Here is a 17,500-nt window from a genome sequence, read left to right as displayed (position 1 = left end):
TTTATTATTCTGGTCTGAGATTCAGAGGAACCTGAACAGACCAAAACCAGACGAAACAGTGTGTGTGTGTGTGTGTGTGTGTGTGAGAGAGAGAGAGAGAGAACAGACCAGAGAGGCATTTATTTCTGTGGTGAAACTAAGAGTTTATTCTGTCTCTGATTTATTATTGTACACTTTAATCCGGTGCCGCAGGAAACAGCTGTGTGTGTGTGTGTGTGTGTGTGTGTGTGTGTGTGTGTGTGTGTGTGTGTGTGTGTGTGTGTGTGAGAGACATCGGAGGTTAAATATGAATGCCTTCACAGCTGATATTACTCAACAAATATCTGTCAATAGAGTCAGAAAATTAATTTTAATTCAATAGGAACACAAGAAATAAGACTTCATTTTGATAATTTTTTCATAAAATAAAACAATACTGTATAATTAACTTTGCATTTGAAGTTAGTGTAAGTCTGTAGTCTTTAGAATTTAAGTTTAATTTATAACATGTATGAGATGAAGAGATTAAAAATCACAATATTATCCTGCTGCCAGTAAAACACTACCGGTATATACTCTACACTATAACAAAACAACACACACATTAAAGAACGTTACACACACGTGCACTGTGATGACTCGTCCTGCAGGGGGCGCGTAATACATGTACAATATTCTCATTTAAAATCGAGCTATGTTTTCCACACGGCGGCGCCACATCCAGGCAGAAGCGCGTGTGATTGGCTGAGAGACTCACGTGACTCCGCCGATTCGATATATAGGCCTTTATTTACATGCTAAAGCTGAAATACGCACACAACCGATAAACAGCACTGCTTTCAAACAGGTCCGCGGAAACTATTAGAGAAAAGTCGAGTAAACAATGTGAAAATAACTTTTTAAAGAGATTAAACTAAATTAATTAATTTTGGCTGAAAAAATTATAAAATAACTTGTATTTAAATAAATGTTTAATTAATACATTAGATTAAAACAAATGTATTGAATAAAATAAATAAATAATAAACTAACGTCTTTGATTTAAATAAATAAATTTAAATTTGATTTCAATAAAAATAAATAGGCTACATAAATAAAAACATTTAAAATAAATTATTTGATTTACACAAACAAAATAAAGAAGTTTTATAAAACTAAACTAAATAAACTATATTTAAATTAATATAAATACGAAAAGCAGTGTAGAAATGTAAAAAAATAAATCAAGAAAAATAAGATTGAACTAAATAAATTTGAATACTAAAAAGAATGAAATACATTTTTGTTTAGATAAATAAATAATATAAATACAAATTAATATATAAGAACAAATTTATAAACAAATAATAAACTAACACATTTCATTCAAATAGAATTTGACAAGTACTCAAGTAAAAACATTTAAAATAAATACAAATTATTAAAATAAATAATTGTATTTAAATTATATAAATTAATTTTTATTTAAATAAAAAAATATTAAAACGTTTGATTACAATATGTGATTAGTATCAATTAATCAAATACATATAATGATGTCATGTAATAGAAAAACTAACGATTTTACACAACACATTTATAGCCAATTTTCACGGTATTTATTGCGTCTTTATACGTGAAAATGAAAAAGCCGCTTTTTGAATGATGAGGTTCGCGTGAGATGATCATGAAAAGCCTTGGGTTAATAACACACACACACACACTGATGTGTTGAAGAGAGCACAGTTGAGGGCAGGTGAGTGTTTACCTGTGCGCGTGACCCGATGCTTCAGTGTTTTACTCCCGTCTCTCTCTCTCGGTCACGCGCATCTGGACTCAATGGGCTTTTACATGAGTTTCATATTCCAGATATTAAAACAGAAAGAAAGTCTTCACTTGCACGAGCTGCTGTCATCCGTGTCACGCCATTCTTTCCCTGAAGTCTGTCCTGTCAGAGTCTGTTACATCACACACACACACACACACACATTCAGACTCAACAACACACAATTATAAGCAGCGGGAACGCGTTGATGTTTTGACGTTTATTGCGCTTGGCGCGTTCATTTTTTCATTATCCCTCTGCATGCACGCGCAATTTACACGTCACGAGCTTGACAAGTTCCCGAACGCGTGCACGCACGCCCATGGTGATCCCTCGATCGCGAGCATCTGCAGAGTCACACATATTCACTTTTTTTTAATACACAAATAGATATTCATGTCACCTTTATCAGACACAGGAACGCGCGTGAGTGATGCGCGTGGCCGCTAGATGGAGAGAGAGACGCGCACGTTTACCTTACTGATATTTACTAAGAATTTAAAATCATTAATAAACATCATGTTCTCGGAACTAAAAACATTTATGCGAGGGGAAAATACAATTTCTATTATAAAAATGTGTGTAAATGTTTATTGTCATCCGTATCAGAGGCTGAGTTAATCTACTGGATTCACTGAATTGTAAACGCTGATTTCGTGTTATATTATTTGATCGTATTATAGACTGTTAAAAGTAGGCTAAGCCGCAATTCTGTTATTTGTATTGATTAAATATTTAGTGAAATAATGCAGAGGAATCTATTATATTTTTTGGTAAAAACACGCCAGAAAAATAGCCTATAGCCTCATAATTCTCGAAGACGAAATAGAAGAAAAACGTCTTCAAATATGATCGCCGGAAGGAGGAGATTAATAAACATTTATATTTTGTTGTTAGTGTTAATAAAAATCGAGTTGAACTTCACAACTCGATGAAAATCCAGCGTGACGCTCAAAGTCCAGCAACATTATTTATTAATCGGCATCATTAACATTCAATTAACGTTTTTTATTACACGGCTAATCATTTCCCGTCAACGCTCAATAAATTGGCTTATTAAATGTGTTAATTTCAGCTATTCATTATTTAGCTTCTGAAATGACACATTAACAGTAGTTTGGTTAATAACATTTTTTGTCCTGAACGTTCACAATATCCATCATATATAGGCCTAGGCTATATTATGTCAGAGACACGATATCACAAGAAGAAAATATCATTTAGAATTATTTAAAGCGACACTTATTTATGCGATATTCGAGGAAATTCAGCGGCTTCAAAAAGAGAAAATCGAATAAGAAGAATTTGTTTATTTCTGTTCGGTTTATTATTAGGCTATTATTATTATTATTATTACTAGTGATGTTGCTGTTAAATTGAAAAATATCTGTGTGACGCATAGCCTATTCATTAAATTAATATTGTTCTATAGCCTGCCGTTTTTTAGGCCTCGTTCATTTAGCCAAAAACATGCTCAAATATGACGCGGATAAGAGTAGAAATTAGTTTGACGAGATATTTCATTCTAATTTTTAATTAGTTTATTTGTGTGGAATATATACAGACATAATATGAGAAGTGTTTTAATCAATGAAATGATAAAATAAAGGTAAAACAAATAATTAATTTCCATACCTTAAATAAAAGAAGCGCACAAACACGAGTGCCTTTAGTCATAAATAAATGAATGAAATGCGAACAGAAAGTAGAAGTTATACTTACAGCTCAATATATGATGGAAATCCAGTGACCTGAGAATATTAACGAGTTTATTACTAAAAACGATTATTATAGAGCTGCCATTATTTTTTGCTCCGTAAAAACATTCACGCGCGTGTTTGGATGATAATTGTGTGCGTTCAGTCGCGTTTTGTCAGACCTACTTTTTTCATCCGCAGCTCGTATTTAGTTGTCAGTGTGATTTTTAAAGGGTCATTGATATCTTTTAATTCTCTCCTCGGGTGTTTAAGGGTTAATGCGCTGTAAATATGCGCGAGTTCCTCACAGCCAATCAGAACGCGTTACAGCTGCCCGACTGGCCAATGGGAGTGAGTTGAGGGTCAGTGTGATCCGCAGGTGAAGTGGATAGTAGCGCTGTGTGTTCACACTCACACTCTCGCTGTGGCGAACACACACACTCCCTTCACGCGATGCGACCGAACTGCCGCCACGGGGCTCAATCTGGAGCGCGTAACCCCGGAGCTGGTGATCCACAGTGACTTTTCCTGCTTAAAATGGCTGTTCGCAGCAACTCTCTGATGCCGTTCTCCATTCAAGCCATTCTCAACAGAAAAGAGGAGTCTCGGCATCTCAACGATCTGGATGTGTGTTTCACGAAAAGCGAGTGCTGGAAAATCTTCGAAGAGATGGACGGAGCGGATCGGAGCGATGAGAGAGAGAGTAAGAACTACGACTCGGACTCCGGGCTGAGCGAGGACAACGACACCAAAGCGCGAAGCGACGCAAAGCCTGAGAAAGACGCAGATTTAGCGGAGGAAACCGATCAGGAGTCAAAACACGGCAAAGGCCTGAGCGACTGCGTGTCCGGTGAGTGCAGAACCGTTCCTCTGAGCTCCAGCAGAACCCTGAATCAGCACTGCTCACTCTTTAAACTTCTGCATTGGGAGCAATCACCCATGGAACCACTAAAGAGTGAAAAAAGACAAAGTTATTTTGATTTTAAAATATGTTCGTTACACTTAGAAAATTGGTTCTTTTAAGAATTTGGTTCTTTGTGGAAGCAAAAATAGTTCTTCTTTTGGATCTTTAATAAGTTGGCTTGAAAAATATCTAACGATACTATTCAAGCTGATTGTTATTCTTCTTAGACTAAAGTTTCTCAACGCTGCTACTTCTAGACTTTTCATACTACATCAACCAAACTCAGACTAGACATTCAGACTGTTCTGACTTATAGTGTGTTTTATTTTCTAACTGATCCGACTTGTGATTTTCCTTAAAAATGGCTTTTAAAGCTCGGAAAAATCCTATAGGCTTATATTGACTGAATGTTCAAATGAGCCAAGACTGTTCAAACTCCAACGGTCAAAAATTCAAATATTGACAGTTGGAGAGATTCAAAAGACTTAAAATTTCAATTTAAATCAGAATTGAAATTCTGTGTGCTATTTCTTTATCTATATCTACATATTATCTAGCTAGCTAGCTTTTAAAACTACTAAGCTACAACTTAAAACTATTACAAACTGAAAACCTTCAAGCTTTTAAAACTGAATGTTCAAACTTTTTTATGTATTTAATTTTGACAGTTGGAGAGGCTCAAAAGACTAATTTAAACTGCCATACTGTGTATTTCTTTATCTATAGATCCATCTGTCTATTTATCTATCTATCATTCTATCTATCTTATCTAGCTAGCTAGCTTTTAAAACTACTAAACTCACACTTGAAACTATTACAAACTGAAAACCTTCAAGCTTTTAAAACTAGGCTTCTTAAAACCTTCTGGCTAGGCAACTTCAAAGTTTGTCTCGTCCATCTTGACTGTGTTTAAACTGAAGTCGTGTGTGATTGTTGTTCTCCAGACTGTAACGCGGCGGAGGAGAAGAGCGTCGATCAGCCCAAGCAGCGGAAGAAGCGTTCTCGCGCCGCGTTCTCTCACGCGCAGGTGTTCGAGCTCGAGCGGCGCTTCAATCACCAGCGCTATCTCTCCGGACCGGAGCGCGCGGACCTCGCGGCCTCCCTCAAGCTCACCGAGACGCAGGTCAAGATCTGGTTCCAGAACCGACGCTACAAGACCAAGCGGCGTCAGATGGCCGCGGATCTGCTGGCGTCGGCGCCCGCGGCGAAGAAAGTGGCCGTGAAAGTGCTGGTCCGGGACGACCGGAGACAGTACAGCCCCGGAGAACTCCTGCGACCGCCGCTGCTCGCGTCCTACTATTACCCGTACACGTACTGTCTCCCCGCGTGGGGCCTGAGCTCGGGGAACCAGTGACGCACTCACGTATTTATTCTACCAAAGACAGTCGTTAACTGACCGGGAGATTTATTCACAGAACTGCTGAAACAGCCTTTTTATTCTTCGTCTTTTTCTTCTTCTTCCAAGGACTGATATCAGTTTTGCTCCTATAAAAACACTTAGGATTTTATTTCAGAATGTTTTTTTTTTAGCAAAATGTTCTTTCTTCTTGGTTGGAAATAAACAGCACTTGATGTCGTGGCCGCACGTGCGGTTTTAAGGTAACGGTAAGACTGGCACTTTCCCCTCAACAATCCCAAAAAAAATAAATCAGAGATAAATATTGATCTGTTGGTCTTAATAAGCGAGCCGTGGATTTTTTTAGCGTTTGTTCGACATGTACCTGTTTTCATATTAGTGTTGTTTAAAGAAAAGCATTAAAACGTATATGAAGCATAATTTCATTCGTGTTTCTCACATTTTGTGAGATGTCATTTCTGTGTATCCTCAAAGTAAAAAGCGTGAAATTAATGAGCCGTGACATGAGCCCACTGGACTTATTAAAATATGTTATTAGACACAAAACAGCAGAGACAAGTCATCATTTCACGCAAAACGGATAAATCCACATTTAGAGGGTTTAATGGGAAAACCGGATAGTTCAGCGTTCAAGGGTTTTTATGTGTTTTATAGGAAAATCTGCCACTAAACTATGTGTTAAAGATGTTTCAGATAATCATAAATATTGTATCTCTACAACCTCGTTTAGGCCTGTATTTATAGTAGCCTATATTGCACTCTAGAAATGCTGGGTTGTTTCAGCCAATGTTTGGGTCAAAAATGGACGAACCCAGCCGTTTACATTTTTTTACGAAAATAAAGCGGTAAGATTATAAATAAAGCAGTGTAAACAATAATAACAACAATAAAACCATCACCGCTATGTTCAATGATAATAATAAATGTAGTATGATTTAATGTTGTTTTGTCTCGCGTTTCAAACACTTTGATTTATGCGATCCGAACAAGGCCTCGCGAGACTCTCTGAACTCGTGTTATTACAGAGATAAAGTATTTGGGGTATTATATATTAAGTAGCCTATTTTGTAAAACTTTATTTTACAGTGTCCTTGTTACGCATGTCGCATACAGTTACTGTAATAATAACTATAAATTATCCATAATTAGCCTACATTTAATCCTAACCCTATAAGTACATGCATTTTATTATTATTATTACACAGTAAACGCGTAATTACACTGTAACACGGACACCGTATGAATTATATTTCAATAAAACTGCATATCGCTTGATCTATTGTGGTTAGTCTGGTATAGCGCATTTTTATTTACGAAATTGAGTGATTAGATTGATCTTTCTACGCAGACAAATGCAATTGACAAAATTACCATTATAAATGGATTTTTATAATAACTTGATAGGTAAAAATCCTCTGAAGTAGCCCAGATGATGACGGTGTTTTATTGCATTCAAGTTGAAATGAAGAAATCAGACAGTCACTCTTCAGGCAGAAAGACTGTCTCTGCATCCCTGATTCTCGGAGTCTGCTCGTTGAGGAGCAGGTGGAGATGTTCGTGTTTCAGATGGACATGATGAAGGGAAACTCATGCTTCTGTTCTGATGGATCGAGGATTCAGGTATGAAGAGCTGAAATGCACGTGTAGTTTCTACACATTATATGTGCAAAGACACTCTTATAGTGAGTATGATTGCGAAACATCAGATTTCGCGCGCTGTTGATCTTCTGTGTTTTTGAAGTCAGTCTTCTAGTCCTCTTTGAGCTCCATGAAGAAGCACCGAAACCCATCAAATGAACGGAGTAAACATCAGAAATTAGTAGTTTTAAATTTATGTTATTTATGGCAACAGTTTGTTCAAAGTTAAATGAACATTAAACATTAACAAGTCTTTGTCTTTACAGAATAAAATTATAAAATAACAATCTAATGCAAAGCAGTCTGGGAACCAGAAATCTTAATCAACCTTTTTCTGTTTTTTTTCCTTCAGATTTTGGTTCCCAGAATGCTTTGCATGAGGCTGTTATTTTAGTTTTATTCTGTAAAGATAAAGACTTGTTAATGTTTAATGTTTATTTAACTTTGAACAAACTGTTGCCAGTAAATAACATCAATTTAAAACTACAGTAAGTTACTGGCAAGCAGCTGCCAGTAATACTGTAATTTCTACAGATTTTTTTTTACAGTGTAGCCTACACGCAAGAGATGATTAATCTGCTATTTGAGTCGCAAGCCCTTAGTGAGCGCATTATTTAGCTTTAGAACGGATTCATCCCATTTGCTTTGTTGGCAGTTTTCAGGTGGAAAGTTCTTGGGTTTAAATGACAGATTAATGATGTATGCTGGGAAATTGGATGAATATTTGACAACAATCGCCACATTAATGCCTTGCTGTTGGGTTTGAATCCATTGATGCCAATAAAAGGTTAATTTCAAGAAAAGTACGATGCCATTTCTTAACATGAGTTTTCCTTATGGTGTATAGGCCTGTTGTGGGTTAACATGTGCAGTGCATTGGAACACTTTGAATTGATGGTCCATATTTTGAAGTAAATTCTCAGAGACTAAGAAAAAAAAAAGTTGCTGCTTGGATCAACAACTTGGGTTGTTTGAGTAATTTCAACTTAAATTACATTAAACTAAGTTAAGTTGAATCTTGAATAACTTATAAAAGAGTTGAAAATTGCTTAACTTATTTTGATGAGTTAAAGCAATTTAAAAACACATGTTGTTATAGCCTACCTTATTGATCATTTAATTTGTTACTGTGCTGAGAGTAATGCGTCCAAAGAAGAGCACGAGCCTTCACTACATTCTTCGGCATAAATGCAGCGAGTCCGACAGTTCAACTTTCCGGGAAAATGTGTGTAATGACCAAGGAGAGCGAGAGAGAGCAGGGCCTTAAGCTTTAGTCTCAGACACAAACGGGCTGATCTGGAAATCATTCGCAGATGATCTTCATTTTGCCACTCAAAATGCTATTGGCATTGAATTGATCGCAGGCACGCACACACACACACACACACACATAAAGGTTCAGCGATTATTCGGTTCAGTAAAGATCCTTCTGGTCCGTTTTCTTTTGAGATTAAAACCATTCTTGATGTTTTATAGCGAGTTATTTGTTTGCATGTTTTAGTCTACACGGATCAGATGATAAAGAATTAGAAAATAAAAAGCTCTTTGTGAACCCTTTCTGTGACGTCATAATGTAGCCTAAATTCGAATTGAAACTTATTTAAAAGAGTTTTGACGTTTGTGTGATTGTCGTGTAATGAATTGCTCAGTTGTGTGACGTGTTTGTTCAGTGTTTGTCATGTTGGCGCGAGCAGCTCCTAGTCTATATTTTGACAGGATTTGCCTCGCAATTTCCCGGTACATAAGTACTTTTTTACTATCTCGTGAATGCCAGTGTATTTTGGTCAAATTTTGGACGTCAAGGACAATTTCTTTATACACGCTAATAGAGCGCGCCTGTCACACATAATGGCGCATAATCAGGGCAATCATTTTCCCGCGCAGAGACATGAGCCAGTTGTTGTTCTAGATCAAGTTTCACGTTTAATGAAAGAAAATTGGCATTTCAGACACTATAGTCTCTCGGGTCAGAATCGTCCACCTGCGAGACGTTCATTTATCTCCTAATTGAATTACAGTTTCTCTTTAAGTCTGCACATGTGCTTTTGCTTCGCGGGGTTTTTTTTCCCGCGCGTTCTTTCATGGCGTCCATCGTGAATCTCTGTGTACCTGCTCGAGCATCAGAACAGATAAAGTGGCCGTGAAACACTCGCTGCTGGATTGTGTGTGTGAGAGAGAGATGATGTGAAGCAGATGTTTCGCGCGTGGAAATGCTTAACAGGTGCTCGCGCGTGTTTAACCTCACGCCTCGCGCAGTTAACATGTCACAGCATCACGTGTAATTATCATGTCCAATTACACTCCCGCTTGACTTTTTGAGATGTTTTCTGCAATAAATGGGATATTTAAGAGTGTCAGAAAACTAAACGGAAAGCTAGTTTTTAATTTTTCTTGCTTTTAAATATAATTTCAGATGAGTAGAGAAGTCACAGTACATCTATCTATCTATCTATCTATCTATCTATCTATCTATCTATCTATCTATCTATCTATCTATCTATCTATCTATCTATCTATCTATCTATCGTCCAAACTTCATGTAGGCTAATTCAAATCATGCCTATAATAATAATTTAAAATAATATACTAAAATAATTATGCTAATGCAATTCTCCAGTTTCTCTCTCTCTCTCTCTCTCTCTCTCTGTTTTATGTTTTTATGTGTAATAAAAATTATAAGAATACCATTAATGGGTGAAACATAATGCTCACGGTACGCATGTGTGCTTATAAACGCGATGTTATTAGCGTTTTTGCTGCTGTTTGCAGATGTGCATCTGGTTGACGCTTAATCTGTTGTTGATCCCATATTCATTGAAAAAAAAAATTTAATTATTTTATTTGATTAATTATATAAAATATATAGTTGGCAATGTTCTAAGAATTTTATAATTCTATTGCAATATATATATTTAAATATATATAGCCTATATATATCGTGATCTCGGAGTCTCTGCGAGTCTGTCTGATGATTTATGAGTCTGGAGATCCCGGGAGCCCCATTAGCTCAAACCTCTCCGTGACTTTACGAAAACTCCCAGAAATCCTCTTTTAGCAGCTCTATTTCTGAACGCGGAGCATTCTGCTGTTCATGTTTCTGTTTCTGAGGATCGGATCTGATATAAAGCTCGAGATCTGCGGAGAGATTGACACGCGCTTCGAGACTCTGGTGTGTGTGATGGACCGAGTGTGTGTTTGACATCATCATCGGTTTGGCCAAATTCACACTCATAAGTAGATGAAGCTGATGATCTCTGATCTCTGCGGTGAGGATCTGCAGTCAAGAGATTCTCAAACGAGGAAACATTATAATCAGACTAATCTGTGGCATTCCAGCGTTTATGTTTCACTTTAACTGGTGAAAGTTTATATCAGATAATACATTCTGCTTGACTGATTACTTTAATCAGATTTTTATATGAACTAAATTATACTTTTCATCTGTTAACTATTAGTGTTATTTCCTCACAATATAGATTTGATTTCTGGAAGGAGGATGTGTGTGTGTGTGTGTATGTTTGAGAGAGAGAGAGAGTGTGTGTGTGTGTGTGTTTGTGTTTGTGTGTGTGTGTGTGAGAGAGAGAGAGAGAGAGAGAGAGAGAGAGAGAGAGAGAGAGAGAGAGAGAGAGAGAGAGAGAGAGAGAGAGAGAGAGAGAGAGAGAGAGAGAGAGAGAGAGAGAGAGAGAGAGAGAGAGAGAGTGTGTGTGAGTGTGTGTGTGTGTGTGTGTGTGTGTGAGAGAGAGAGAGAGAGAGTGTGTGTGTGTGTGTGTGTGTGTGTGTGTGTGTGTGTGTGTGTGTGTGTGTGTGTTTTACTGAGGCCAAGAACCTACAATACAGCAAATGCACAAAAGCTGTAAGTCTTTCTTTATTTATATAACATCTATGTCTATTTTCTAAATAAATCTGTTTTATAGAAATACTCACCCACACAGAAATGTTTTTGCATTTTATAATAGAAAAAATATTTTTTACATTCTTCAAATAAAGGTTGTTTATTGACATTGATTCTGAAGAACCTTTAACATCAGAGAAACTTTCCATTCCACTAAAGCTTCTTTTACTCAAATGTTCAAGAAAACATGGTTATTTTTCTAGTGAAATGTTCATTCAGAACTCTAGGGTTCTCGACTCGATTTTAAAGAACACTTCATGCCAGAAAGGTTCTGTTTAAGGAGAAATGCATCATACTTTCATGTTTAACTGGTTATTAAATTTATTTTTGTTTATGTTTCTGAGCTGTTTAATTCATAAAATTGAATCAATGTAAAAAATAAAAAAAAAAATTAAACTAAACCCATAAAATGATCCCATTATGGAACCTTTTTATAATTATAACCTTATATAACCTAATTATTATATAACCTATGCCTAATTATAACCTTATATAACCTAATTATTATATAACCTATGCCTAATTATAACCTTATATAACCTAATTATTATATAACCTAGGCCTAATTATAACCTATTTATAACCTAATTATAAAGGTTCCAAAATGTGTTTATTTTCACAGTGAATCCATAGAAAAACATTTCTGGCTCCCAAACAACCTTTCAGATCCTAAAAGAGCTTTTTCTCAGTGTGAAGAACATTTTAATAATCTAAAGAACCTTTAAGAAGCTTTAGTGGTTCCGTGGATGTTTATAAGGTTCTCCGTGAAACCATCAACAAAGAAGCTTTAGTTTTCAGAAGATTATAATTACGTTTCAACTCTTGCTTTAGTTTTCGTTATGACTGAAAAGCTCCAACATTCACAGATTTAAAGCTTCAGGTCTGTATAAAGAAAAGAAAAGCTACCGAACACATTCACATAAAGTATTTGAGAGTTTTATTCAATGCGTTTATAAATCCGTCGATTGAATTGAGAGATCAAATCACACATTCTTCTGCATCTGTCTCAGATGTTTCACTTTGAAAAATTCAGTTCAGCTTTACAACTGCAGTTTAATATTTTAATTTTATAAACAATATACATTAAAATAGAATAATTTAATTGAAATTGATATTGTTTTGGCATCTTTCTCTCTCTCGTCTCTCTCTCTCGCGCTCTCTCTCCATGGCAACGGGGAAGCGTCATGAAGGACGAGTCCATTCCGATAGCGGCGGGTGAGCGCCAGTCCACATAAACACAGCAAAACACTGTAAATCCCACCCGCATCAAACTGATATCTGATAACTGGTGAGTTTAACTGGGTAATGACCAGAAGTTGACCGCACACACACTCGTCTGTCGTGTGTAAAGCTGCTCTGTCAGTGAAGTGTGAGAGGATCGTGTGTGTTGGTTCGCGCTGAGGGAAGATGGCGGCGGATTCACCGTGATCAGATTAACCGCTGCGCTTAAATCTGTGTCTGATTATTATCGTGTTATTATCGTGTGTGTGTGTTTGTGTTGAAGAAGTGTTGAGTGATGTCGGACTCTGAGGAGGAGATTCAGGAGCGGCAGCTGAAGATTGTGCTTCTGGGAGACGGAGCGTCCGGAAAGGTACAAAACACACCATAAATCAGTCAAAACATCTCGAAATATTAGCAGAAGAAACACACATACAGTCTATATCACAACAACTACACCCTCACAGACATCTGGCGACATTTTATCACATTTATAGCTGCTACGATGAGATATTACACTGTGTCGTATATAGAGTAACGTAGTAACGTTTAATAGTAACGTGTTTTGGTGACACCGTGACTGACTGCTATATTTTAAGATGTTGAACATCATCTGTAGGGTCAATACTTCAGTATCTGCTGTTCTAATGGTGTTTGCACTGCAAAACTGATGCGGATCAAACATCGTTTTGTAGTGAATGATTGAAGGAGTTATGAAACCGTCTCAGTTAGGATGGGATGTTAAACTGAGGACATAAATTCATAACTAGTTGCAGATGAGCAGTAATGCTATTTTTATGATCAGTTTGATTGTTTTAATGTCGCTGGTTAATCTTTATTTGATGCACATGGCAGCAGTTTTGTTCACGCTCTTAAGATAGTAATGATGGAGAAACACAGACTGACTTTAAGCTGTTAAGCTGGTCATTATATTTCAGTGTGAGCAGGTTTAGTAGCTCAATCCATTTACTAACTAACTTATATGTGTGTGTGTGCCATGTCTACACGTAACAATCCCTAAGCAAGGTATAGCCATTTATTACAACATTATTATAGGTGCTCTTCAGTTAAATATATTCTAGCTCTTTAAGGGTTAATTCCAACATTTGCTAATACATAATTAAAATAAAGTGTCTCCAAAAAAAAAAAGTTTTATGAATTCAATTAATTAACATTGAACATTAAAAATGGAAAACAGAATTTGGGAAAAACAAAATGGAATTGAAGAATGTTTATTTTATTTCAAGAGGCCATAAAATGTATTTTTTTGTTTCACTTTTAATAAATTGTATACGTTTCATGATTTCAACATTTAAAAACATGCTTTGTGATTACTATGATTACATTTAACCATTAAATTGGAGTCCAGAAAAATAAAAAAAAATAAAATGGCCTAATAATAATTTGGAAGAAAAAGACATTACATTTACGTGTATGCTTGTATTTTTGTTATTAGGGATATTAAGACACATTTTTATTACCCAACAAGGAAAGCAAAGCATGCTCATAAGTTTGTCAGTAAATGGATTGAGCTACTCAACCAGCATTTGTAATTTAAATCTATTTGCTTTATTTCCTGAACTTTTTTGGACACATCTACATCGTCAGTAAATAAACAGCACCAGTTTTGCGGAGCCGGACTCGCCGGCACGTCTTACTCAGCTCTTTAACCCATTCAAGTGCCATATCATTTTTAACACTTGGAGTTTTAATATAGCTCATTTAAAGACCCAATTTTACATTTATTTAGTCTGAGAATGGGTGAATTTACCATAATGAAGAAAAACGCCAGCAAAGTTTTGGTGGTGTTTTTTTTGTTTTGTTTTTTACTGTGAACTTTAGCATAACCTCCCAAAGTTTGGATTTTCCCCTTGAGAAAGTTATACTTGGATGTTTTGGACTTCCAGATGAAATTATGTCTATATGTAACAATCATTATACATTATAGCCGTTTATTAAATTAGTATTATAGCACTGTTATTTTTATTTACTGACAATGTAGATGTGTCCAAAAAAGTTCAGGAAATATAGTAAATAGATAAAAATTAGAAATGCTTTAAAAATACTTTAGTACAAAAGTACATTCATGTTAACTAATAACTAATGTTAACAAATGGAACCTCATTGTAAAGTGTCACGAGCATCTGTTGTCGTAATGTCTTGTGTTTGTTGATTGTCATCGTTCTTGAGGTTTGTGTGTCAAGTTTTGAGCTCTTCTGAAGCGATATCTCAGATATCTTTGTTTTGTAAGATGATTGCTCTTTTAGAAACAGAGATAGCATTGTTCACTTCACATATTAAGTGTCCTATAAAACTATACATTTGCTAAACAAGAAATCATTAGTTGCCTTGGTGAATGTATTTGCTGAATGAGGCATTTTACATTTATTGAGCGAACAAATTCAAATTGACAAAACAAAGAGGACAATTATTAAGACAATAGATGAGAGAACTTAAATGTGAAAGATATAATTTTGCCTTGATTTAGTAACTTAGAAACGAGGATGATCTGATACTTAAAGGGGTCGTTCGCCCAAACATTATCATCTGTCATCATTTACTCTTCCTCATATCAGCTAAACTTATTTGACTTTTCAGGAACACTTCTTTTTTTTAACGTTTATGGTCATTGGATGTCTTTCCTGAGGTAAATTACGTGACATTATTGTTCTAAAGTTGTTTTATTGACGTCTTTCCGCGGTTGAAACGCTGATTGATGGATTACATGAGTCATGATTGATTTCAGGAAGTTATTCTGAATATTTCAACATTCCTTCTGATGTTCATCATGTTTATTTGCTGCTGTAACTAGTAGTGAAGAGGACGAGACGATCGGTTCATCTGTCACACACATTAAAGACACAAAAACACATTGAATGACTGAATTTAGGGATGAAACTGACAGAATTTAAAAGCTGAGACTTTGTTTCAAAGCACATAAACTAATGTGATTATTGGAGCAGTTTTAGAGAAGTTTCGTTCACGCATTAACTGAAAACAGACCAGACTAAAACATAGATTCTTGAGATTTAACTATCCATATTGGTTCATGAAATCAATTAAAATCAGCAAAGAAACCATTTGCTGTAGTGACCTGTACTTTATTTACTTCATTCTCACTCCACATTAAAAAGAGCTCAGTGTTTCTTGACACAGACGGCACTAAAATAAGTCAGAATAGTTGATGCTCTGGTTTATGTCAAAGTTTAAACATTTATTGTTTGAATTTGACAGCTGAGAGTTTGTTTCATATCAAAAGTATCGAAGCTTATTGTGATTATTGGATTGCAGGAGCTACAAATAATGTTTAGAGAAGGTTTTATTCATGCATAAACTCAAGAACAGCACTAAAATCCGATTTAGAGATTTAAGAATTCATCAGAAATCTTGTGTCCGATGTTGTGAGAGCATTTGCCGTGAGGTGAGGTTGGAAAGCCGTCTTAGTGAGGGCCAGTTTTCCTACTAGAAATGTGTTCAGGGTTTCAGACCACAGGAGAAATGTCTTTCTCCTGGATTTGTGTGTTTGGTTTGTGTGGCGTCCTCGTGGCCGCAGCAGAGGCTTCTGGGTAACCGTGCGTGTGCAAACCCTTCTGGCTCACAATGGGGTTGTTTAAACGTCACTTAGAGAGGGAGGGAAAGCACAGAGTAGCGCTAGCGTAACGCCAACACAAACCTGTGTCCGTTAGGGCGGGGTGAAACAATCGATTTTAAGATTAATCATATTTTAAAATGTGGTCAATTCAAATTTTATTCTCAAAAGCCACAAATCGATTTTTTACCATATTTATTTATCTATCACCCAAAAGCCAGTGTCAGTGTTCCTCCGCTGTTCATAGGGTTGCATGTCACAGAGATGCTGGGAGATTATATGTGTGTTTTATCTTAAACATAAAATAACCTGATCCGGTTTGACGATACAATCAACGAGATATGTTTTCAGCATCAATTTTTAATCTTGCATCAAAATGTCCTATTTGCACCAAATCATGTCTATTCATTGAATGCATTTGAAATATAGTTGGGTTTTAATGGACCCAAGTGTACCTAAATATCATTTATTTTTATTAATTAACCACTTGAAAACTTATGGTCACACTGGCTGTGTTCTTTTTTTAAATAAATAATTAATATAGATTTAATACAAATCCTATGAGTCGAATTGGGAATTGAAATCGAATCGGGAATCGAAATCGAATGGAATTGAGAGCTTGCGAATCGAATTTACCTGTTTAAATCAGAACTGCTCCCACAATATCTATTTTATTAAGTTAAAATCTTTTTTTTATTTGATCTGGCTTACAATTCATGAGTTCTGTCTTTCTGTGCTTTGTTGTTTACATGCGTCTTCTCTGTATTTTGTTTCTAAATTGTTTTAGATTTAGTGGTTGTTTCTAATTGTGCTTTATAAATAAATTGAAATGAAATGAAATGTATTAGGTTTTCCAAACTGGGGTTGGTTAGGAAACTACAGGGTGTTTGTAAAAACAGCTAATAATAAATCCTGAAAATGTTAAATTAAAATATAAATTATTAATAACAGAAATAATTTTTGCATGCTTATGCACTGGTCCGATTTAGGTGTGTTTTGCTTCCGTAACTAACATGTCTTCTTTCAGACTGGTGGAAAGAAAACATCCAAAATAGTGTATAGATAAAGTGCAATTAAATAAACACGTGTTTTGAAAATATTTATTGCACTGTTTTTTGCTCCACTTCAGTAACACTTATATTCACCAAAACTTACAGTTTTATTCATATCTATATTCTGAAGGATTTTACTGATGGGTTTGTGCATATATCGCTTGCATGGTATTTATTTAACATTTTATTCCTGAAAAAAGATGAAAAAGTGTTTTTTTTTTCCGGTTGTTGACAGTATTTTCTGATTAAAAGACAAATCAAAAATCCCTTCTGTAAAAACATTTAACTCTAATATGACAACAAAATCAAACCTGGCTTTATCCAAGGTTCAGATTTATATGCTGGAAATGTATGCAAATGTATTCATATT

General features: G+C 35.7%; 2 protein-coding genes across 7 annotated transcripts in view; both read left to right on the top strand.

The window, feature by feature from the left end:
• The first annotated feature begins 3,269 nt into the window (after window positions 1-3,269).
• nkx3-2 (NK3 homeobox 2) lies at window positions 3,270-6,376 on the top strand. Its single transcript, XM_056238827.1, has 2 exons — window positions 3,270-4,330; window positions 5,329-6,376. The coding sequence occupies exons 1-2, from the start codon at window positions 4,018-4,020 to the stop codon at window positions 5,736-5,738; spliced, it is 723 nt and encodes a 240-aa protein (XP_056094802.1). The 5' UTR covers window positions 3,270-4,017; the 3' UTR covers window positions 5,739-6,376.
• Window positions 6,377-12,648: 6,272 nt separating this feature from the next.
• rab28 (RAB28, member RAS oncogene family) overlaps window positions 12,649-17,500 on the top strand; it is a 29,479-nt gene continuing 24,627 nt past the window's right edge. For all 6 annotated transcript variants that reach the window (XR_008804342.1, XR_008804344.1, XR_008804343.1 and 3 more), the window contains exon 1: window positions 12,649-12,862. Coding sequence is in view for 3 of the 6 variants with exons in the window: in XM_056238831.1 (XP_056094806.1) it covers window positions 12,788-12,862 (75 nt within the window). In the remaining 3 variants the exon portion in view is untranslated. The remainder of the gene's footprint in view (window positions 12,863-17,500) is intronic.

Source organism: Rhinichthys klamathensis, unplaced genomic scaffold, assembly GCF_029890125.1.
Source record: "Rhinichthys klamathensis goyatoka isolate OS25496 unplaced genomic scaffold, OSU_Roscu_1.1 h1tg000545l_1, whole genome shotgun sequence".
In the NCBI taxonomy this organism is placed as follows: domain Eukaryota; kingdom Metazoa; phylum Chordata; class Actinopteri; order Cypriniformes; family Leuciscidae; genus Rhinichthys; species Rhinichthys klamathensis.
This window is presented reverse-complemented; position numbering and strand designations above follow the sequence as displayed.